The sequence below is a fragment of the Sceloporus undulatus genome, chromosome 7, assembly GCF_019175285.1.
Source record: "Sceloporus undulatus isolate JIND9_A2432 ecotype Alabama chromosome 7, SceUnd_v1.1, whole genome shotgun sequence".
Classification (NCBI taxonomy): domain Eukaryota; kingdom Metazoa; phylum Chordata; class Lepidosauria; order Squamata; family Phrynosomatidae; genus Sceloporus; species Sceloporus undulatus.
Window position 1 is genome coordinate 21,976,292 of NC_056528.1, and position 23,917 is coordinate 22,000,208.

Here is a 23,917-nt window from a genome sequence, read left to right on the forward strand (position 1 = left end):
TATAATTTGCAGCAACTTCACTGTAATGGATTCTTTTATTCAGCTGGGACATTAGAAGGCAGAAGCTGCCCCAAAATGTACAGCACTCCTCCATCTTGCAAAACATATCCAGTCTTGTAGCAAGAATGCATTTTGTGCTCACTACCTGCCCACAGCAACAGCCAACAGAAGCTGGCTTCTGCCAAGTCAGATTCTTAGACCATTTACCTCAGTTATGTTTACACTGACCAGTATCAGCTCTTGGGACATGTGGGAGATATCCAGGAGACACTGCAAACTGAATCTGGACCTTTTGCAGGGCCTGTGAAACAGTTTTCAATGATGCATGAGTCCTAAGAGTCCAGAGGTCGCACCAAAGCCACGCTCCAGCCCTAAGGACTGGAAGGTGGCTTTGGTGCAGCTTCTGGACTCTTAGGATGCATGTATCATTGAAACACCATACCTCCACTGTGACTCGAAGCAGCTTTATTTTGGCTGTCTGTAACAGGCCACTATTTTTGTGCAGAGTCTCCTAGATTGCAACACTATGGACTGGGAGCATCTTGTAGGTTAAACTGCTTCAGGTGTCTTATCAGCAGAAGAGACAAATAAAAATACTTTAAATTACAGAAACATAGAATCTCAAGAGTTGGAAGGAACCACAAGGGCCATTTAGCCCAGCATCCTGCCAGGCAGAAATACAAAAATGAATACAAATGCAGTTGGCTTTCTCTATCCAGCATGGTCTCTCTTACCAGTAGGACATGTTATTAAAGTGCTCAGTGAACTGGGTCAAATTGGGGCTTTTTTCTTCATTCTGCTCTTTTGCCCACAGTAAGACTTCAGGGATCTGAAAGGGAAAAAGGCAAGATAAGGAGACATGTAGGTGTTGGCAGCTCCTTTGGCTACTAAAATACAGTAAGGAAGATGCACCTGCACACTTGTGTTTAAATCTAGAGTTTAAATCTAGTTGTCATAGCTGTACAGTTAATATGTAGGCAAAAGATTTGGACTTCAGTATAGTGTAGGTAAAGGTAATCCCTTGATATCAATGTCTAGTCATAGCTGACTCTAAAGGGCGATGCTCATCTTTGTTACTAGTGACAGGAGCTCGCCCCATCATGCAGCAGTCTTGCCTCAAACTGCCAGCCTTCCGATTGTCAGAATTGGCATCTTAACCACTAAGCCACCACATCCCCTTTTCAATATAGTGTAGGTTTCACAGAAGTTAAACTGCTGTTTTATAGCTTCATTTGAAGTAAAGAAGAAAACAGAAGATGCAAAGAGACCCTACCCCAATCATGTGTCAGCTCATCATGGCACAGAAGTTAAAATGAATCCCAAAGGCTGTGTCAGCAGAGCTCAAGAGCTCTGACTGGTTCTACCAAACTCTGCCACGATCTGAGCACTGCCTAAGAGGTGGTTTGCATCTTCGTCATCTAGAGATCAGCTGAGACAAGTACAAAGAGGCCTAGCACCATAACAACTATAAATAGAAGTGTGGTCTGAAATTGTTGTTAAAGCTTTTGTTGATTAATTGGGGAAGAGACCAATTTTAAATAGTGATGCTGCAAGTATACTTGTTCAATGTGAAGTTGAAGGCTTTCATGGCCGGCATCCATAGTTTTTTGTGGGTTTTTCGGGCTATGTGGCCATGTTCTAGCACATCAGGAAGAAATTCTGCTAGAACATGGCCACATAGCCCGAAAACCCCACAAAAAACTATACTTGTTCACTTCTGTGGCTATTTTGACACTAGAAATTAATGTAGAAAAATATTACCATGTATTCTAACAACTTTTGTATATTAAATTTTATATCATCTCACATTCGCTTGAAAATTTCTTAGACTTCTATTAACATTGTGGGAACACATGTTTTTACGAATCAATTAATTAAATTGGTGCTATCAAAACCCCTAGTTTGAAAATAATTTCTGCTCTGCATTTGTTAGGTAGCCTCACACAAAAATAGATAGACACATAAATACACAAACGAACAAAAATCCTTATTCCTCACGTGCACACAAACTGTTCTCCTGTGGCATATAGTTTAGGAATTTCTGGCCCTGAAACGTTCGGTCAAAAGGGACACATCTTTGCCATGCATACCTCAATCTTATAAAACAACTCTGCATCCAGGAGAGTCAGCTGCTCAGCTATCTCATGGCTGTGGAAATCATGGAGAGTACCTGGCCTGGAAAACAGAAAGAAAGATGTTGCCTTTTACTGTGGGAACAGACAAAACAAAAATAGTAACAGAATCCTAGAGTTGGAAGAGACCCCAAGGGCCATCCAGCCCAACCCCCTGCCATGCAGGAACTCTCAATCAAAACATCCCCGACAGATGGCCATCCAGCCTCTGTTTAAAGACCTCTAAGGAAGGAGACTCCACTACACTCTGAGAGTGTTCCACTGTTGAACAGCCCTTACTGTCAGGAAATTCCTCCTAATGTTGAGGTGGAATCTTTTTTCCTGTAGTTTGCATTGTTCCAGGTCCTACTCTCCAGAGCAGCAGAAAACAAGCTTGCTCCCTCCTCTATATGACATCCCTTCAAATATTTAAACATGGTCCAAACCCCAGGTCTGGTGTGGATAGACTGGGGCACTGGACACTAACATTATGTCAAAATAAGTCCCATACTGCTCTGGTTCCTTCAGAGACTTCCAATGCAGGGCCTGGCACCATATTCTAACCTCAGAGCACATGATCCTGGGTGGCCCAGTGGACCATCAGTATGAACAGCTGCCCAGCCCCACAATGGAGGGCCTTGCAGAGGAGATCTACCCTACTGATTACTACAATTGGAGACTGTAAACTGCTCTTTGGTTCTCAAAGAGGGCAAAGGGGGGAGCATTAACGATTCCAGAGGGAAAATAAGCAGAGCAAGAACAGTCTGATTTCAACATCACATCAAAAGAGTTTCTAGATTAAAGGCAGAGCACAGGGTTGCATCCCAAATTTCTTTTAACATTTTATCACTACACTTCATACAGCTGAATGCTTTCCTTTGAAACAAAATGTTCTCTAGAGCTCAGTGGTCTAGAAACATAAAGTTATAATGCAAGTATTTAGATTCAATATAAATCAGTGTGCTTCAATTAACTGCAATGCACTGCAGCCATGAATTTCAGTCTGCCTATGGCGTATTTGCCAACCCCCCCCTCCCCATTTCCAGTCATGCTTAGAAAGTCTCAATCACCCAGCAAGAGTCATTCAGTTTGCAAAGGCTAACTGTGCATATATACTGGGAATCCTTGGTTCAAGGTTAGGTTTTTTCCCCTCTTCCATTCCCCTTACCTGGCTGCTACCCAGCGGGCTGCAAGAGGTTTGATGGAGTTAGTATATCGCAGAATCCTCTTCTGGTCCACCTTGTCAAGGATGTTTTTGCGCAAGACTCGGGCAAGGCTGAGCTCTCCATTGCAAACTAAACGGAACACGAGGTCCATGAGGAGCCTGAGGATCTCTTCGGTCAACTCTACCAAACTAAGAAACAAAGCAGGAAAAATCCAGATGAAGCCACAACAATGAGTCAGAAATTCAATCTCAGAGTATTTCAGTCAGTAACTAGGGATGGTGGGTTCAGATCTCACAGCAAGCCAAGATTCCCCAGTTAGTGGAAGCTGGTTAAATGCTCCAGCTCACAGCAGGCACTGCTGAAGAAACTGAAAAGGACAGGTTGCTTACCTGTAACTGTAGTTCTTTGAGTGGTCATCTGTGAATTCACACAAACCTGCCCATCCTCCCCTCATATTGTCTCATGCTCTTGCACATGTTCCCTCACTATGCTGCTATCTAGTGTCCAATTAGAAACCGAAGCATTTTTGTACATACTTTCCCTAAAATGCACATTTTTACTTGAATAACATCTTTGTTTAGCAAAAGGTGGCTCACTGGCTGGTTTCTACCAACAAACTGGAGAAAGTCAGCACACACACTCTTATGGTCAGCTCACATTCTTCTGGCTATGCTGACAAGAGGAATCTAGGCACTGAACTCTAAAAAAAACCCTAATATTTCTGAGCTCTGGTCACTATGATAGAGCTGACTAGTCAAAGTGTGCTTTTTTCTTTTAAAATCATATTTATGTACTGTTAATATAATAGCAGTGTGTAGTAGGGTGTTATACTAGGATTCTGGAGACCACAGTTCAAATCCCTTCCTGACCATAGAAATTGAATGGATAACATTGTGCAAGTCACAGTCTCTTAGCCTCAGAGGAAGGCAATGGCAACTCCCTCTGAACAAACCCCATGATAGGTTTGCCTTTGGGGCACTGTCATTTGGATGCAACCTGACGGCACACAACAATATAACACACAACACCTAAGGGTGTTTCTCTGTCACCACTGTTTATTGCCATTTTATGTTCCAAATTAAGGCAACACTGTTTCTTGAGCCTTTAATTAATGGCATCCATTTTGACTTCTTATGGCTTTCAAGTTTTGGTCTTGCCTTCTGTTTTATTGCTGTACTGTTCATTTCCGTAATTTTTTTTCATATGCTGCCATGCAGTCTCTCTCAAAACAGAAAAGCAGGGAACAGCTTTTTATCAATAAATGAAGAAAAGATCATACCTCCTACTGCCTTTACAAGGGGAGAAAGCCTCTCTTCCTTATGCAATCTTACCCCATGTGGCCATGATTTGTATGCACAAGAGGAACAGGACACAGTTTCTTTTGGTGGGGGACCCACTTTCTAGGCTAATCCAGTGTAACCATGAGTGCTTTGTAATCAGATATCTTCAAGAGAGCACCTGACTAAACTAAGACAAGCCAGGCAGGAAAGCTCACTCACCAAAGCTCATCCACTACTCTGACCAGGACAAAGAAAGTATTCTTGCTGACCCGCTTCTTGAAGGTGTCTGGACAGTGGCAAAACTTCTCATATGTTGAAGGCAAGTTAAAGAATTCACATTATGTAGCTGTGTTTCAAACACTAAACTAAAGAAGCACACGTTCCCCAGGCATCATCTCTCAGTTCTGAACTCAGATGGACAGACACATGGAAGAATATTCAAAGAAACTGCAGGACAGGCTGACATCTCAAAATGCAGGCTGCAGGTGAGGTCTCTCTCTCTCTACTTGACACCCACTTTCTGCATTTGGTGAAACCCCTACAATGAACATCTGACAGCATACATAGGGCCACCAGTGGCCTTTGGTGGAGCCCAGGCCAAATTGGGCTGTTCTTAAAAGTGGAGTTTGAGCAAACCTTACAGTGGCTAGTCCACCCTTCCAGTTACCCTTAACTACCTCAAGGCCATCTGAGCCCAGTTAAATCTGCCTGTCACTGCAGATCAACAGGGAGCTTTCTTTGTTGGGACACCTTTTTTCTGAATCCCCATCCTACAGACGTTTGCCTGTTAACACCACATACTGTCATGCGATATACCAAAACAAGCCCACCCTATTTCTGACAATTAACAACATGGACATTTCAAGATCCCTCCACACTTAGAATTTGTGAGCTGGGCAGCCATTCTATAAGAAAATGTAAAAAAATTAATAATAATTAAAAGTAATAATTAAAAAAAGAAGAAGTCTGGGTCATTCCACCTCACTTTTTTGAGTAGTTCCTGCCTTCTGAGTGAGATGAAGAAAATGTTGCTGTTGGCATGGCTATCTGGGCAGATGGGAGAAGGGATTTACAGTCTCTAACTGAAGCAAAATCTGTCTGCTGCCAGCTAGGAGGGCAATGTTGAGACCCAGTGCCCCATTAATCATCATCAGCGGTAGCCCTGTCTTGGCAGCAGGTGGCAATGATGAGGCAGCAGGGCTGTGCAGCACCAGAGCATGCCAGCACATGAATGACAAACCACAAGGCATTTATCCATGTGGTGAATGTGGGCGGTTAGAAAATACACTGCCTTGGGGCAACAGCAGCTGGGATGGACTTCTGCAATTCCTTTATTATCTGTTTCCAAAGGCAGGCTGTCCCCATCCAGATATCATGGAGGCTTCAAAGCTAGGGGGAGGGACATGGTAAAGGTGAGCCCATCCTCTTCTTCCAGACAGTCCCTGCTGCTCCTTTAAAACCGCACAGACAGTGTGCATCGATACTGCCCCTTAAACTGCGGATGATGCCCACCAGGCTTGGGCAATGTGAGGGTCCTAGCATCTTCCAGGGACAGAACACGTCAACTAAGAGAGCAAAAAAAGCCATAGGATGCATAAGGCCACCTGATCAGGGCAGTGAAACTGGTGGCAGAGACTAAGCATGTGCTGGAATCTGCCTCCCCTCCTAGCATCTTTCCTGTCTGCCCCCTGGAAAGAGCCCACTCGCCCACTCCCTTCTACAAGCCCAACAGAAGGCCCAGTGGCAAAACATCTGCCTCTGAGGCATCGGGGTAGGCAACTGCACAGGGATGGGAGCTGTTTCCTCTCCCTGCAACTACTGGTGGGCTGCACTAGAGTGTTTTGTTATGACTGAAGTGACATGACCCTGCTTTCAGCAACTATTTTGTCTGATTTTAAGCCGATTTCTCCTTTTTTATGTGTTTCTTGGAGGTTTAGTGGGCTTTATGGATTGTTAGGGGAAGCAAACCACTGCATTTTAGGGGGGTTGTGGAGATTGGAGAGCCTGCAGACAAAAAATTGCCCCCAAATGAGCCTGAACAAATGTTTTTGAACATTTGGGGGGCTGTCTATGGGCTCTGAGGGATTTTGGGGGCCCCAAGGGCTGCATGAATCCCATGGGATACACTTTGTTCTCCCTTGCTCCAAGGGGAGAAGCTGCTGCTTTCTGCCCTCCTCTGTTGCTTGCAGGTATGGGAACAGGGAGGAAGGGCACAGAGATGCAGAGGAGAGGAGTACAGAAAGGGGGCAAGAAGAGGCAAAAATGTTCTTTTCTCCTTCCCTTGCCTCTCACCCTGCAATGTTTTGTCCCCACTTGCATCCCAGAATCTGGAGTGTACTGAGAATTAATGTTAATAACTTCTGGAGGGATGTAGCAAAATGAAGCTTACTGTAATAGCCAAAGGCAAGTCACTGTTTCCCAGCCCCAAGCAAGGATATGATTGCCAATTAAACACTAAAGAGAACTAAATAGAGGAATTGCTTTGGCCCCATGTTGTCCTGGGAGCATACACAACAGCTTCCTCTTCAACTCAGACAAACTCTAAAATTTCCTGAAGAACAATTATGAGCCAAAACCAAATTCAGAACTTTGCCTTTCACCAAAATAAGGGCTGTTTGAGTAATTCAGGAAGGGAATAACCTGACCCACAACTTCTCAGACTAACGTGCAGCTAGGACTGAACCATCCATTGGCTTTATCTTTCCCAAAGGAGATGAAGTAACTTCTCTAGAGAGCACAAGGGCAAGTGGCGGGGCTGACAGGGGCAGGGGATCCCTGTCTCAGCACTAGAGTCTGCTACAGACACTCTTGGGCCATCCCTCAAACTGAGCTGAAAACTGTCAGGGCAGGAAGGCTGTGGGACTGGCTGCTCTCTTCCTGATGTTTCACTGCATTTTGTGCTCTAGTTAGATTTGCCTCGCCTGCATCTGAGGAATTCCTGCCTGGAAGCCAAAAAGCTGTGACTCAGCAGCTGGGTGTCAAGCAGGGAAAAGATGGCCAGCCCTTCTTCCTAAGCTTCCTGGGCACAGTTGCAAGTGAGGGCGCTGACAGACATTCCAAAGGATATCTGTATTGCAGCTTTTTGATGAGTTCTTCTGGGGTGATGAAAGTTCGGTAGGTTGTCAAGAAGGCTTCACAATACAGCACCAAATCTAGGAAGGAGGAAGAAGAAAGGCAGACATTGAAAACACCCATCAGATCAGCCAAGTGAGCTGCTGGGAGACATTCTACTCACTTGTTAGCACGTAAACCAGAGGTAGCAAAGAGTAGCATGTGGCTGCACAGGCTATTTTGGGAGGCCCTGACCATGGTTCTGCCTCCCTCCACCAAAAGGATGAATTGTTTCCCAGAAGCATCCAGGAACAGCAAGTAACTTTTTAAATAGGTCACAGTTCCCTCCTTGCCTGGCACTATATATCATCATTTTTCCTGGAAGTTTGTGTCTGGCCATTTTTTGCTTTACTTTGGATTTTGGTTGGCATTTTGGCACTTTTTAGAGCCATGAGAAAGTCCTAAGGAAGGAAACTGGTCTTCGATGTCACACTTGGCTTAGCCTACCTTGAAATATTACTTCTGAAGATTAAGGGGAGACTTATCTGGATCAAAACCATATTGCTCACTCTAAGTTGACTCCAGCAAGGCTTCATTGACCAAAATGTTTTCCTGTTGTCTTCCTGTGTTTATGACTTCTTGGTGAGCTACCTCTATGAAAGCATGCACATTTTCCTCCTGCTCTTTCTTTTGCATCATGTCACTTTTTTGCTTTTTTAAAAGGAATTTTGCAAAGAACAGAGTAAAATTTTAAGTTCTTAATAATCAATCAAAGCAACTGATTCAAATGAAGGACAATTTGCAAAAAACCAACATGTAACATGGTGCAGGTTGAGAATAACGATGCGAGAATTACCCCCATTCTCCCCCCATAACTGCAACAGTGAATGTCAGGAGGAGCTTATCCAGCTTATCTCTTGTTTGAGTGAAGCTAAGCAGAATCTTCCTTTGCCTGGTTCCCACATACAAATCCCTTAATCCTGCCTGACCGCCTGATCTCCAACATGTAACAGTCAGCAGTCAGGAGTTCTGTCACCCATGTTAGTGACAAACAACACTCCACATCCCCAAAGTACCTTTCCTGTCAGTCTCGGTGGCATGGACCAAGAGAATATCTCCCGATCCTCCACGTACATCCGGTCCATCATCACCCTGCAATAGAAGTTGGAAAGAGAGGTTTTATGTGCTTGGCAGTTTCTTTTCGGAGCACCCTAAATCCCTGGAGCATGAACAGACTCAAATATCACACAACATTCCTTCATCATCCACTCTCTGAATGTAACCTCTTTTAAGTATCCTTTTAAATTGTGAGCCGCTTTGATCCCCAACTTTTTGGGGGGAAGGAGTGGGATGCAACAACAACAACAACAACCAAAAGCAACAGTAGCTCTAGGGAATGGCTCAGGCTTGCTTTGCCCTGTAGATGACCTCCAGCCCTGTCAGAATCTGGCAGAGTTTGCCATAAAATTGACTACCAAATCTACTACAACAAGAGCTGGTGAAGCTTTTTGGGAGTCTTCTTGGGCTCGTCTGCCTCAATGGAATGGGAAGAGACTTTGGTTCAAGTAGTGTCAGACTGGACAGTTCAGCTTGAGGTGGAGACTGAGTCTGACTACACTCCTTGTCTTTTGAATGCTTCAAATGAATGTAGACTATGTTGTTGTGAATTAGATTGTTGGTATTAAAAAATTAATAAATGATAAATATGAAAAAAAATGACAAGATACTGCCATGTGCACATGTAAGTGAAAAAAGGAGTAGAGCTCAGAAAATTTAGGAATTTTTTTTTGAAAACAACATCTATGCTAGCAGATGTACTCTAGGAGCTTTGGTCCGGAAAGGTAATCAGAAAAATGAAGCAGTGGGAAGCCAGAGGTACACCATGTATCTGAGGCCATTGTGATACATGAGGATTCCAAAGGGAAGCAGAAGAAATAGCACAAACATGTGTGCATCTACCCCACCCCAGTCTATAGCAGTATAAATGCAGGTGTCAAAATAGTGACTGTGTAGCATTGTACCAAAGGGGCTACCAGCATGCAGGCCTCAGAGAAATTAAGTTTACAAGAAGAACACATGACCAGAGGCATCCCTCTGGCAAGGTTCCTAGAATTCCCCTTAAGCTGTGAGTAATGGCTTTGCTGAATCTTGGCTGACCAGCGCATCATTCTCTCTCGCAGCACAAGTGTCAGCTACTGACAAGTTGTCACTGGCTTCTAGACAGGACCTCTTGATAGTCTGAAAGCTTCAATGTCCTGCATATTCCCTGAGGATAGGAGATAACAAGTGAGCAACCACAGTTGTCCCTTGGGGTGGAAGCTCTGCTGGGTTTGATCAAGGTCAAAGGTTCCTCTGGAGCAGAAGGAGGAGGGCTCCGTTGCCTGGGAGAGCTAACAAACCCTTTTCCTAAATGAGAAATGCAAAGCTTGCTGTGTGTATTGCCAAATGGCCAAGTTGTACAAGTGACAATGTGAGTGGCCACTGAAGTACCCTCAGAAGTTTGGCTTTCATTTGAAAAGAAAGCAAGTTATAGGAGAGAGAGAGGGAGACTTGAAAGTGCGTGCAGGATACTAAATGACGTTTCCAAAATTTCACTTTCTCCCTCACTCTTCAGCCTGAAAACAGGCCCCCAAGAGGGCTTAGAAGAAAAGAAAATTCACACCACCAGCAGTGGCTAAAGCAGTGTGATGAGGCTGACACAACCTCCTTCAATCCCCAGTCCTTGGATATAGAGCTTTCCCTCCCCCCGCCCCTGGGGTTTCTGAGACCTCCTCTAGCCTTGCCCACACACTGCTGCCCAAGGCCTGGAAATGTTTTCTTTAAAGGAAAAGGGAGTTCACTTGTACCCAAGCAGTGATACTCAGGGACTCAGGCACTGATGTTGGATGTGAAGCTTGACAGGAAGAAGGTGGGACTGGAGAGGGAGGGAAGGAGGTGCCCCCTTACCTCCTGCTTCAGCGTCAGCCTTGCCATGATTTCATTGTGGTCTGTCAGAGAGAGCTCGTCGACTTCTTCTTCCAGCTGGGAGGACTCCAAAGAGTCTGGTGTCTTCTGTTGCCTGGATGAAGTACAAGAGGTAGTGGTTAGACCAGGGGTAGGCAACCTGCGGCCCGCGGGCCGGATGCGGCCCGGCAAGACCTTGGGACCGGCCCCAGCCCGGTCCTGCCACAGATTGCCGCCGGGGCCTTTGGCCTCTCGAGCGCAGGGGCAAGGGGGGCAATTCTCTATAGACGTCTCAGAAACATGCATTTATATTAACATTTTTTTAAAAATCAGCAATTTTTTTGCATGTCTTCCACTTTTTTTAAAAAAGTGTCCACCATTTGAAAATGTTGTCCTACATTTGTCCCGGTTTATTTATTTATTTAAATTTTTCAAAAATTATTTAATTATTTATTTTTTGGCTTCGGCCCCCCAGTTGTCTGAGGGACAGCAACCTGGCCCCCGGCTCAAAACGGTTGCCTACTCCTGGGTTAGACAAAGGCAAAAAAGGAAGTGTGCTTGTCAGTGCGCTAGTCACCATGACAGTTTGTTCAAAGTGTGGGCACTGTAGCCACTCTAACTGGTTATCTACTGCTCTGGGGCATTGCCAATGCACCCGCTAGGAAGAAAGCACTGCATCTTGTTCTATGGCTTGTCCATACTGACAACAGTATGTTTTCTGTCTCTGTGGACATTTCCATTCAACCAGTCCAGCAAGCCCACAGTCTTGGCTTTATCTTTGACTCTTCTCTGTCATGTATCCCTCAGATCCAGACCACAGCCAAGGCTTGTAGATTCTTTTTGTACAATATTGCCAAAATCCGACCATATCTCTCCGCCTCTACTGCCAAGATCCTGGTCCATGCCCTAGTGATCTCACGACTTGATTACTGTAATGTCCTCCTGGCTGGGCTTCCTCTTTCTCACCTCCGTCCTTTAATCTCTGTCCAGCATTCAGCTGCACACATTATCACTTCCACACATCGCTCTGACCACATCTCTCCTGTGTTGGCATTCCTTCACTGGCTCCCTCTCCCTTTCCGCATTCAGTATAAGCTCCTGCTGTCGACATTCAAAGCCCTCCATGGACTGGCCCCTCCTTACTTATCAGACCTTCTTTCTCCTCACCTTCCCACCAGGGCCCTCCGTTCTGGTAGTCAAGGGTTCCTGTCCCAGCCCAGGATTTCCTCTGCCTCATCCCGGATTCGCCCCTTTTCACTTGCTGCCCCTCACTCCTGGAACCTTCTTCCTCCACAAGCAAGAGCCATCACTTCTTTAACCAGCTTCAAAACAGAGTTGAAAACCATCCTATTCAGAGAAGCCTTCCCAGGCATCGCATAATTGTCGCTTACTATCTGATGTTCTGTTGTTGGCTGTTTATCGATCCATTTCCTGTATTGCTATGTTCTGTATATGTATTATCCTACTTGTGAGTATGTATTTTCCCTGGATAATGATTAACCTTCCATTTTGAAGCCAAGCCCTCCCTCCAGTCCATCTGCCTTGGTCCAGGCCTCAGAGGTAGAGAGGAACTGCTGGACCTCTTACCCTTTCCCGTCACCACTCCCTTCTCCTTCTGTGTCATGTCTTTTTAGATTGTAAGCCTGAGGGCAGGGAACCGTCTAACTAAAAAGATTGCATGTACAGCGCTGTGTAAATTTACAGCGCTTCATAAATAAAGGTTAATAATAATAATAACAACAGTAGGTCAGATGACAGAAACGCCCAAGAGAACTTTATTTGGTCTAACCTACTTCTTTAAAACTCAGCACCAAAATAGCCGCCAAACTGTTCCACAGGGTTTCTCTCCCTTCTTTTAGTGACCTTGTCTCATCCTCACTATAATCTAGTACTTGCCTTCCAAATTACTACAACACTGTATGGGTTTGGGCCGCACAGTCCACCCTCAAACCTTATCAGAGTAGACACTGGATCCCAACTTCTACCTCAGGCTAAGACAGAGCTCAGAATAAACCAGGAGGAGTCCCACCTGTCACTCTCATCTTGGCTTTCCTTTCTGGGGTCACTGCTCTGAGAGGCAGAATCCTTTGCTGGGCCATCTTTGATTCCTGGCAACTCCTGGAAGAGAGGAACACACTGTGCATCACTAAGGTGGGGCAGCTTGCCAGGATACAACTCAGCAGTTGCCAAACAGCAGTAACAGCTTCTGAACAACTCCTCCCCCAACATATTTAAAGCAAGCAAACAAACACAAAATACCATATATACCTGACTATAAGTCGACCTCATGTATAAGCCGAGAATAGGTTTGGGGGCCAAAATTGTGGATTTTGATATGACCCATGGATAAGTCGAGGATAAGACTTAGAGACATGTAACAAAGAATGTAAAGGATGAAGCAACGGAAAACAATGCCAAAGTAAAAAAATCCAGCAGGTATAACTGTTCTTACCCATCCTAAAGGCTGGATGGATAAGGAAGTAGAAGGGAGGTCAGCGCTTCCAGGACAGATTACACTTTTGTCTTTCACCAGGAGTGGTTCATTTTTATGATTTAAAGTACAGTACGTACATTTACCTGTGGGTAAGTCGACTCAGTTTTTTTGGGTCAAGTTTTTGATCAAAATTTCTAGACTTATACATAATAATAATAATAATAATAATAATAATAATAATAATGTTTATTTATATCTTCCCGCCTCTCCCAATTGTATCGATATAAACAGTAGTCCAATAAATTATAATCAAGTTAGATTTCAAAAAGCAGAAACTCCCCCAGCTTTTAAATGGCATTATTATTAGCATGAAATCTGTACTTTGCAGGATTGAATGGCAGTCCATTGACCAGTCCCAGAACAGACTTGTGAGAATACCAACAATCAAATTTCTTAAAACTTTCTCTATGACATCAAAAACTATACGCTGCAGGTATCATGGAATATGTCCCTACCTCTAATTATAGCAGATTAAAAAATGTTCCACAGCAAAGGAGTCTTTGTGTTTGCAGGAAAAAAGCATGTTTCTTACCCAGCAAAGAACCAGAAAACACCAAATGAATTATGCCACTGCCCAGTTCCAGTGTGTTCCCTCCCCACAACAAGAGACCATTGTTTTGACCAGTCTGGAGCATTTCACTCCACCTTCCCAGCATTATGTCTCCTCCCTCACAAAATGCATGGGACAGGCTCAGCTAGCCTCTGCCCCCAATCTGTGTCCAACAGGCTCCATCCCCAACTCTTGAGACCCCATCCAATTAACCCATGTGGATTAGGCCATAAATACAAGCCACCTCTGAAAAGGGAATAAATCCATCTAAAGGTTTGAGATGGATTTGACATCCTAACTTTTGACAACCTAAACATTTCAGAGCGCATGGCAGGCCCCAGGATAATTTTTGGAGGAAGCAATAATACCAAACTTTGCTTATATCATGCCCCCTCTCAGTTTTTTCTGAAGATTTGATGAGCAGAAAATAAATTACTTGCCCTGTGATTACTGAGAGCAGTATAATTCCATTCCTTCATGCAACAAAACACATCAGCTTAAGTACATCCAGTGCCAAGTACCTATGTATTAGCTATTAATGTCCTACTGAAAAAAATGGAACCCAGCAATGGAACCCAGCAACCCAGTGCTTGCAAATGATGGATCCTGCTCTGAAACAAATTTCAAATGAAACACATACAAGTCTTGTTGGTTTCCATCAGTAAACAACACTGGAACTTAACAGTATCTGGACCTTGTTGTTGTTAGCTGTCCTCGAATCAACTCCAACTCATGGCGACCCTGTGGACGAGACATCTCCCAGAATCCCTATCCTCTACTGCCTTGCCCAGATCCTGCAAGCCCTTGCCCATAATCATATTCATTTATGAAAAAGAGTAAAATAAAGCAACCCATTCACATTTCCTGACAAGATCTTCTGCCTTCTCCAAGAAAAAGGTTGGAAGTACTCTAAAGAACAGGAATGCCATCAGTAAATAAGAGGTTCTAATTTTAAACTAGCAACAACAGTTTTTTTTTTTTCCTGGAGTAGGAGTTTGCATCCCAGCCCAGAAATGGTTAGTAATCTTTCTTGTGCTGCTAGACTTTAGGAAAGCTGCTTTCAGACTAAGGAACTTTCAGCTGAGCTAAGTTTTAAACAGGACATGTATAAAAAATGGAAAAGGGGGGAAATCACCAAAGAAGAATTCAAACAAATAGCGAGCATGTGTGGGGGTAAAGTCAGAAAAGCTAAAGCACAGAATGAACTCACGCTTGCTAGAGAGGTTGAGAACAATAAAAGGGACTTTTTTGCATATGTTTGCAGCAAAAAGAAGGAGGAGGAAATGGTAGGGGCACTATGTGGAGAAGATGGCAGAATGCTAACAGGGGAAAGAGAAAAGGCAGAATTACTCAGTACCTTCTTTGCCTCAGTCTTGTCACAAAAGGAAAAGGGTGCTCAACCTGATGAAAATGGAGCAGAGGACACAACAGGGGACATGCAGCACAGAATGAGTAAAGAGGTAGTACAGGAATACCTGGCTAATCTACATGAATTTAAGTCGCCAGTACCACCCAAGGGTATTAAAAGAACTGGCAAATATAATCTCAAAGCCACTGGTAATAATCTTTGAGAACTCCTGGAGAACAGAAGTCCCAGCAGCATTCCCTTCATCTACCAAACTGGTAATTTTATCCTGGTCACTTTTCTCCAGGATGAAAAGGAACCATCGTTGAGCACCCTTTGGGATCGGCCAGTCAACCAATTACAAATCCATGTAACAGTTACCTTCTCTAGCCCACATTTTACAAACTTATTTGCAAGAATTTCATGGGGGACCTTGTCAAAGGCCTTACTGAATGGAGAAAGAAATAAAAACAACATTGTGGTAGGAGTTTAATATAAGCCAAAAAATCAAGGCAAAGTGGTGGATGATGCTTTTCTGAAACAAATCTCAGAAATCTCCAAGAACTGATACTTTGGTGGGACTGCTGTTCGTGTTTTCCTCTAAAAGAGCATTGTTCACTTCCATGCATCAGCAGATGTCTTGGCAAAGAATCTAGGTTGCAAATCAAGATTGACAAGGAGTTAGTCAGGAATCCTCTAGTTAATCTAAAGGAGTTCAAACTGCAGGGCCAGATGAACTGTATTCCAGAGAATTGAAGGAACGTGCTGATATATTTGCAAAAACTACTTGCCATCAGTTTTGAGAAATCCTGGAGAACGGGTGAGGTGCCAGAAGACAGGAGATGAGCAAGCATTGTCTCGCTTCAAAAAATGCCAAAAAAGAAGATCCAGGATCAGCCTGGCCTCAATACCATGGATTATACAGGAATTTGTTTGCAACAATCTTGATGACAATACATTGATTATTAAAAGCCAGTCTGGGCTTGTCAAGAACAAATCATGCCCAACTAACCTTAGATCCTTCTTTGAGCGGATCACTGGTATAGCAGATGGTGGGAATGTTGTGAATGTAATTTATCTGGATATCAGCAAAGTGTATGATAAGGTTCCCCTTGATATGTTGATGAGCAAAGTGATATTTTGATGAGCAAACTGAACAGGTGGAAACACCATCAGATGGATCCATAATTGGTTGGAAAACCACGCTGTGTTTCAAGCTGGAAGGAGGTCTCAAGTAGAGTGCCTCAGGGTTCTGCCCTGGAGCTGACATACTTCAATATTTTTATCAACGATTTAGATGATGGTGGAGGGAATCCTTATGAAAATTTATGAATGATACAAAACTGGAAAGGGGTAGCTAACATATGGGAAGATAGGAACAAAATTCAAAAGGGTTGTGATAAACTAGAACATTCTACATTTGGGGCTGTAAAAAATAAATGCACAGGCGGAGGATACCTGGATCAGCAGTATCACATGAGACAAGGGCCTTTGTATTATTGCGAATTGTAAACTGAACATGTGTCAGCAGTGTGATGCCAAAGCAAAGAAGGCAAATGCTATTTTAGCCAGCGTACCTTCCCTTTGCAGGGAGTTCCACAGTCAGAAGGAGACTGCCATGATTTAGTATAAACAAAATTTAGTATAAACAAAAGCCGACAGTGTTGACCAACACACCCTATGTCTACACAGAGAGCAAAAGCACTACTTAAAAGTATACTCTGAGTGGAAGCATGCTGTCTTTGAAAAAAAGAAAGTGTTTTCTAGCACTCCCAGAGGCACACACTAAACAGCAGAGATGTCCTGAGCCTTTTCTAAGGAACTTCCCAATGAGCACCACAGGTCTGAGATATACTTTTCAGAAGCACAAGACCTCCCCCGTAAACTCAGCCCAGAAGCTGTTCTCAGCATGCAGTCCACCCCCCCAGAACAGCCCCCTCAGCAGTTTTACTTACTCCTTCAGAGTGAGGGAGTTCCCCGTTGCTTTGGCCAGAGGAATAAAGATTGACGTACTCCCCCTCCCCAGCCTCCTCACCGGCGTTTTCACTCTACAGGAGGAGACAGGAGGAGAGGAAATGGGTGACAGGATGTTGCTTTTTTGTCATGGGCTGAGCACAGACCCTCCAGAAAAGGGCAGGGGTGGAGGGGGGGGGGGCTGAATTCTCCAGCTGAGATCCCTACTGCAAGGAGTCTGGCAGAAGGTGACCTGCCTTCATGCCTCTTTCTGCTGCTCCATTACCATGCATTTCTCCCTCATTCTTTCAAGCCACTAATAGCTGCAGGGGAAAGTTGTGTGGCATAATGGGCTGAGTTTTAGATTCAGATTCTGGGAGCAATTAGCTTACAGTTGTAAACCACTTAGGGACTGCTTAGGTGGTATGAAATGGTATATAAATGAAGCTGCTATTGCTACTGCTAAGACCAGGGTTTGAATTCCCTCTTACAAGTGGAAACCCATTGGGTGGCTTTGGACATGTTATACTCACCTCGTAGGAAGGAGAGAGTAAACCTGAATAAAATTGAGCCAGCATGATAATGTGGTGTGAGTGCTTCATCAGGACTCTGTGAGACAAAGGTTCAAAACCCTGCTTGGCCATGGGGACAACTGGGTGACTTTGTGCAAGTCATATTCCATCAGCTTTAAAGGAAGGCAATGTCAAGCCTCATCTGAGTAAAACCTGGAGAGACAGTGAGTGTTGGACTAGAACTCCAGGAGACCAGGAGTTCCCCACTTAGCCATGGAAATCCACTGGGAGACTTTGAGCAGGTCGTACTTTTTCAGCTTTAGAGGAAGGCCATGGCAGAAACTCCTCTGAAGAAATCCTGCCAAGAAAACCCCTTAGTTGGAAATTACTTGAAGGTGTGCAACAGTATGTTGGAAATGACTTGAAGGCTTGCAACAACAAGCCATCAGAGCTAGGAAATGTTTTCTTTTGCAGACTACAGCTGGACACCAGCCATGCTGGCTGGGGAATTCTAGAAGTGGCAGTCCAAAAATTGGTTTCCCTAAGCTCTGCTAAACATATTCAGAGTGCATTGCCAGATTCACTGCAACAAGGGCTCCTTGCTCAAGATCTAACCAGCAAGGAATCTGATGTGGTAACATGCGGTAGTTTCCCTTTCTGGAATTATACCTGGAGGGACACTTCATGATGCAGCAGGGAGTGGGTGAAGGGCTCTGTGGGTTTGTTAGCTGCTGCCTCTTCAGTCTCCCTGTGGGAGACATTATCTCCAGCATTCACAGTCTGAGCTACATCCCCAACTATGGGTTCTATAGAGACTGAAAAACGCACTCACACTCTGCCCCAGCTGCACACAGAACACAGAGCAAACAAAGCAAGAGTGCCTCTGCATGGTCAAGAGTTCTCACCGAAGATGTTTGGAGAGAATCAATGAAAGAGGATTCAGAAGGAAGGCAGACAGAAGCTGTCCCATTAAAGCTGCTCTCCTGAGAAGAAGGGGTGGCCCCATCCACTGTGCCGGGAGGCTGGCCAGCCACGGCTGGCACTGTCGCCAGGTCAGAGTCCAGAGACTGGTGGCTGACAGGCAGAAAAGGCAAAGGTGGGGAGAAGGAGGAAGTGGTGGAGGTAGATGAGAGAAAAGGAGGAATGGACACTTGGTTGCGAGGCACAAAGTCTTGCGAGTACGACCTGAACACTGATTTGTACTGTGGGAGGAGGTGGTAGGGGAGACATTGTGAACCAAGCCAATGGTTGTGAAGCAGTGGAAAGGAGGGAGGGAGGGAGAGAGGGAGGGAGGAGAGAAAGAGACAGAGAAAAGAAAAAGAAATTAGATAAACAGTAGCTCATGGCAGCACAAGGTCAGCCCCAGGAGATCCTACAAGGAAGGATTCTCTCCTTTATAACACTGTGACTGTGCTGACACCATGTCAGAAGCCAGCGCCAGGGCAAGTTAAAACAAATCCTGTGAAAATTGTGTGCTAAGGAGGACGGGCTTCTGCAGCACTGATAAATTACACACATTAAAAACACTTTTGTTTCACCACTGCCCTGCACAGTCTCTATGTTGTTGTTTTTTAAAATAAGCTATGATGCATTGTTCTTTCTTGTTCCACAAACTGTTGACTTAGGCTGTACTGTGGAGAATCTTATTCTCTCCTGCCCTGGGTAATCCTGCCCAGAAATCTTGGGGTTTTCTTGGTAAATTTCTTCAAAGGGTGTTTGCCATTAGCATCCTTTGGTCAAGCCAGAATTCGAACCTGGTCTCTAGAATCCTGGTCCAGTGCTCAAACCAGTATGCAATATTGGTTCTCTCAGGGATGAGTTACAACGATTTATTTTTCACATCTTGTTCTCCCTCATTACCTCTTGTGGTGGGAAAATCTGCCCATTTTTTTTACAGGATCCCGTCTTGCCATTTCACTCCACAGCCCTTCAGTGAGAAGCCTGGGTGTAAAACTCATACTATCCCATCAGCTGATGAGACCCACATGTGAGTCTGTTCTCCAGGCTCTTCTTCCCTATAATGTCCTAAGGCAGAGAGCAGGCTGCTGGTAACATGACTGAAAAGATCCAAACCCTACTTCATCCTCATTTGCCTTCCTCTGCCTACTATCTTGAAAGTTTCCAAACAGTAACAGTAAGAATAATAGCTTTTTGGTTGGCAGCCATAATGTGGCTTTTGGAATGCCTCCCTTGCTATTCCCTCCTCCAAACCACAATCCCTGTCCCTTCATCCTGCCTGCTGACATCAGATATAATGCAAAAGCATTGATACTGCCATAGGATAAAAGAGATCTCATACATACACACAAGCATGCACACCCCCACAGAGAGAAGCAGGCTGCTCGAATCTACATTACCTTTTGGCATTCCACTGCAGGGGCACCTGCCCACCGCTCTCCCTGAGGGCAGCCTACTTGGGTCCCTCTTTTGGGCTTTGGGATACAAATGGATGTTACATAGAAAAAGAGTTGAGAAGAAGGGATAATCTTTGGCAACAGGACTACGGGCTCTGGGTGGGAGAATATTTCTACAAGGCCACACAGATGAAGGGTGGAGGCCCGTCAATGCTGCCCTCTCTGCCCCAGATGAGGAGGGACAGCATGGGATGGAGGTGGAAAGCACCACAGCCACCTCACTGCATTACTCTCCTTACAGATCCCCAGGAGGCTCTGGAGCTTGTCTGGTCCAAAATGTTAAATCCCCCATTAAGACTTCTGGCTCATAATATTCACCCAGCTCAACAAATCCATTCTGATCACCCAAGTTGACAGCATTCAGCATGATCTGTAAGCAACCTTGCAAAAGAGCAGTCATGGGATGATGGAAGGTCAGAGTGCCACTAAAATGTGAGGAGCATATCCTGGATCAGAGCCCAAGCAAGGTGAGGGTGGGCAGAGAGGCAGAGCATAATAAACAAAGGGAAATGGAACAGCCAGATTGTGGGGTGGAGGAGATTAATTCCTCCATCCCAACTGCCTCCCTTCATCTCAACTGCCCCTGCCCTGGCCATGGAGGGAGATAAGAAGCACGCACAGCTCCATCCTGGCTAGGCTCAGAAGCAGATAAAAGGCCCTCCCTTCCATCCCAACTGCCCACTGTCCTGGCCTCGAAAGGAGAGAAGAAGAGGCAGTACATCCTGGACGTAATCCCCTCCACTGGACTGGCTGTCAAGCAAATCCTGTACTAGAGATTTTGGGTGGCTTCATGGGTAGAATGCTGGCCCTGGGCTCAGAGAGACCTGGATTTAAACTGCAGATAGAGAAAGCCCACAGAAGTCAATCCCTCTCAGGCAGCCAAACTATTTCTGTGAGCTCTTTGAGGGGTTACAAAGTGAGAATTCCTCTCCATCTGGGCCACTGGGAACTTCAAGAAATATGATCAAGGACAATCAGGACAAGGGTGTTGCTAATTTTCCAATAACACAATACTTGGGAAGGAAAAGAGGCAGCAGAAAGACTGTATTTTATCCAGAACCTTGCTAGAATTAAGCCAACTCACACGTAACCAGGGCAGAAATGCTGGTTTTATCTCTGTCTCCATTTGCCTCCTTGTCCCCTATAGCTGTTACTGTGTCATATTTTTATGATAGGTTCCCAGTGACAGGGAGTTAGGACTTGTTTTCGTTTATTGTGCGAAGTTCTAAATATGCTGGTGGTGTCAAATGCATATATGCATCATACGTACATGCCAGTTTAGCAAACCTCCCAGGAGCCCTCAAGATGCCAATTAAAGGCCAATGGGAAAAACCATACAATCAGCATCACTGCTAAGAGTAATGGGAAACAAATGAAAAAAATACTTAACAGGGAAAATGATCAGGGTACAGTGTGTGCGTGTGTGCATGCGTGTGTGTGTTTAAGAATACACTGTGCCACTGGATGCTGCAATCTCAGAAGCCAGAGGATGGTGGAGTTCAGTAAGTTTCTCAACTGTTTGGGCTGGGAACTTTATTGGTCTACCCCACCCTGGGACAAGCAAAGGCAAATACAGTCTGTCCTTTCTTTACGCGGGGATCCATTCCGAACTCCCCCACATAAAGCAAATTCCACCTATGCTCGAGCCCCATTTAAATGATATATGGTGGTGTGGCGGCACACTCCCCATTATTTTTATAGGACGTGCCACCCCTTCTCCCAGCGCCGCTTTCAGCATATGCTGAAAGCCGTGTAAAGCGTGCCTGTAAATTATGCAAGATAAAGATGGTGGCAGAAATTGGGAGAAGAAAGCCAATCTTAAGCAACCCATTGAATAGAAATGCTGGACTGGTTGGGTATGTACTTTTTAAAATATTGTTTTCAAGACACAGAACCTGATTCAGAGCTTTCAAAAAGTTACTTTTCCATACTACAATTCCCCTTTCTCTCAGGGCTGTGTCTAGGCTAACGGATTTGGGGAAACTGTAGTCTTAAATACCCTAAAGGCACCAGATCCTGTCTGATCTCAGAAGCTAAGAAGGGCCAGCCCCAATTAGTCCAGGTGCTGTTAGCTATATTTTAGAGGAAGTCAATGGCAAACCACCTCTGAGTATTCCTTGCCGAAGAAAACCCTATGAAATTCATGGTGTCACTATAGGTCGACTGGTGACTTGAAGGCAGAGAGAGAGAGAGAATCCATGTTCTACCCTGGGATAAGTTGCTCTCATGATTTTGGACTGTTTTGTCTTAAGGAACCCTCCTCCCCCTGCAGCCTCACATGCCTGGAACTAGAAAAGGAATCTTAACTATGCTGTCATGCTGGGACCAGAGCCAATTATGAAGCAAACATTTAAAAATGCCACTTGTTTGCTTTCCTGAAAATTCATCCTCTCCTTAAGAGCCTGTCCACTTTGGCAAGCACTGAGACAGAGGCCAAGAAAACCTCTTGGACAAACACTGCAGATCCTCAGCCTCAACCCCCCCCCCCCCCCAAGAGCTCCTGATGGGTCATTTCTCAGGGAGAAGGAAAAGGGACAATCCATTCCAAGAAACTGCTGCAAGCTTAGTAACTGCAGCTGAGGATTTAAACTTGGAAGCTGATCGGTGCCTACAATTCCCCCTTCTGACTCACTCCTACAGGGTCAGATGGGTTTAGCTGGCAACTGATGTTGCTTGCAAACCTCTACCTGTTGTTTGTCAAGTGAGTGCTGCCTCCTCAGAAGAAGGCCAGAACAGGAGGATCATGGAATCATAGAGTTGGAAGAGACCACAAGGGCCATCCAGTCCAGCCCCCTGCCATGCAGGAAATTTCAATCAAAGCATTCCCGACAGGAGGCAGCCCAGCAATGGAGGCTTTGGAAAGAAAGGATAAAAATGACAGAGGAAAGAAAAACACCCTGTAAAATCTATGTTCCGGTCAGAAGGAAAAGATTGGCTGGAGAGAAAGACCTCCCTACAGCAGAAGGCACCATTAATACAGAAGGAGGAACCATCACAGACAGCAAGAGAAATCACACAAACAGAAAAACAGATTTTCAAGGGGAACTGTTTGTTTCCTTCTCTCAGCTCAGGTAATGCAGCTGACAGGTTCAACCCAGACAAGGGCTCAAATCCAAATTGGGCTAAGGACCCAAAGGGTGACCACTCTCACCCACAAGCAGGACCCTTTCTCATACTGCTTTTTCTTTCTCCCTCCTCACCCCTTTGTTTTTTAGCACTGCACCTTTTAAGACCTTGCTTCAACTGGTACATAAGCTGTCCTGAGGGTCCTTCTGGCTCAAGGTTGTTTCTAAAAATTAAACACCCCCAAAGGCTGTGCCTTCTCAGCCCATTTCTGCAAGCAGTTTGCCTTCTTCCACCTAAGGAGCATGAACTGTTCCCTCTCACAAGCGCTTGCAGATTCAACTCTGGAACTGTTTCTTCACTAGGAAACCATCAAGAGAAGGGTCATGTCCACTTTGAGAGTCCTTTGCCCCCTACAGAAAATTCTAAAATTCTTTTCTTCTCAACACACTGAACAAAATCTCACCACAAATTGAGAGGAAACACTGGCACATCACTTTCTCTGAAGATGCCAGCCACAGATGCTGGCGAAACGTCACAAAGAAACTCTTCTGGAACATGGCCGCATAGCCCGAAAAACCCACAAAAAAATACTGACACATCATGTTGTATCTGATCACTGAGGCTAGGATTATACTTGCACAACATTGGAAGTATAAGGAAATGCCAGTACTACATGATCGGCTATCGAAGCTATCCAAAACAATCTAAATGTATAAGCTCACCTGTTGGTTAAACCAGAAAGATACAAATGAAGTAAAGGAAGAATGAGTCCCAACTATAGAATTTTGTAAATAAAAGTGGAAATAAAGTGTAGGTAGGATTGAAAATTTTATGAGAGATGATAGAAAGAGGTTACAATAAAAAGGCATAATGTTTGGATTAGGCTCTGGCAATACGTTATAGAAAATCAAATGCTATTGTATTAAAAACTGATCAGTGGAATGAATGGAACATATGATGCACTGCAGTACTAGAGGCATCTGGGAAGTCAATTCAAGGGAGAATACATTTTGGGATTATATATATTACAGA

The 23,917-nt window shown here is 44.6% G+C and overlaps 1 protein-coding gene across 8 annotated transcripts in view; it reads right to left on the minus strand.

Annotated features, from left to right (window-relative positions):
* The window catches only part of RAPGEF1 (Rap guanine nucleotide exchange factor 1), an 82,410-nt gene that overhangs the window by 5,538 nt on the left and 52,955 nt on the right, over positions 1 to 23,917 (minus strand). For 2 of the 8 annotated variants that reach the window (XM_042478453.1, XM_042478452.1), the window contains exons 12-21: positions 18,311 to 18,607; positions 16,896 to 16,988; positions 12,581 to 12,669; positions 10,555 to 10,666; positions 8,685 to 8,760; positions 7,625 to 7,709; positions 4,777 to 4,869; positions 3,280 to 3,465; positions 2,091 to 2,175; positions 735 to 829 (exon numbers count right to left, since the gene is read on the minus strand). In XM_042478453.1, the coding sequence (XP_042334387.1) occupies positions 735 to 829; positions 2,091 to 2,175; positions 3,280 to 3,465; positions 4,777 to 4,869; positions 7,625 to 7,709; positions 8,685 to 8,760; positions 10,555 to 10,666; positions 12,581 to 12,669; positions 16,896 to 16,988; positions 18,311 to 18,607 (1,211 nt within the window). The remainder of the gene's footprint in view (positions 1 to 734; positions 830 to 2,090; positions 2,176 to 3,279; positions 3,466 to 4,776; positions 4,870 to 7,624; positions 7,710 to 8,684; positions 8,761 to 10,554; positions 10,667 to 12,580; positions 12,670 to 16,895; positions 16,989 to 18,310; positions 18,608 to 23,917) is intronic. The other 6 variants (XM_042478459.1, XM_042478456.1, XM_042478455.1 and 3 more) reach the window with 3 other exon arrangements.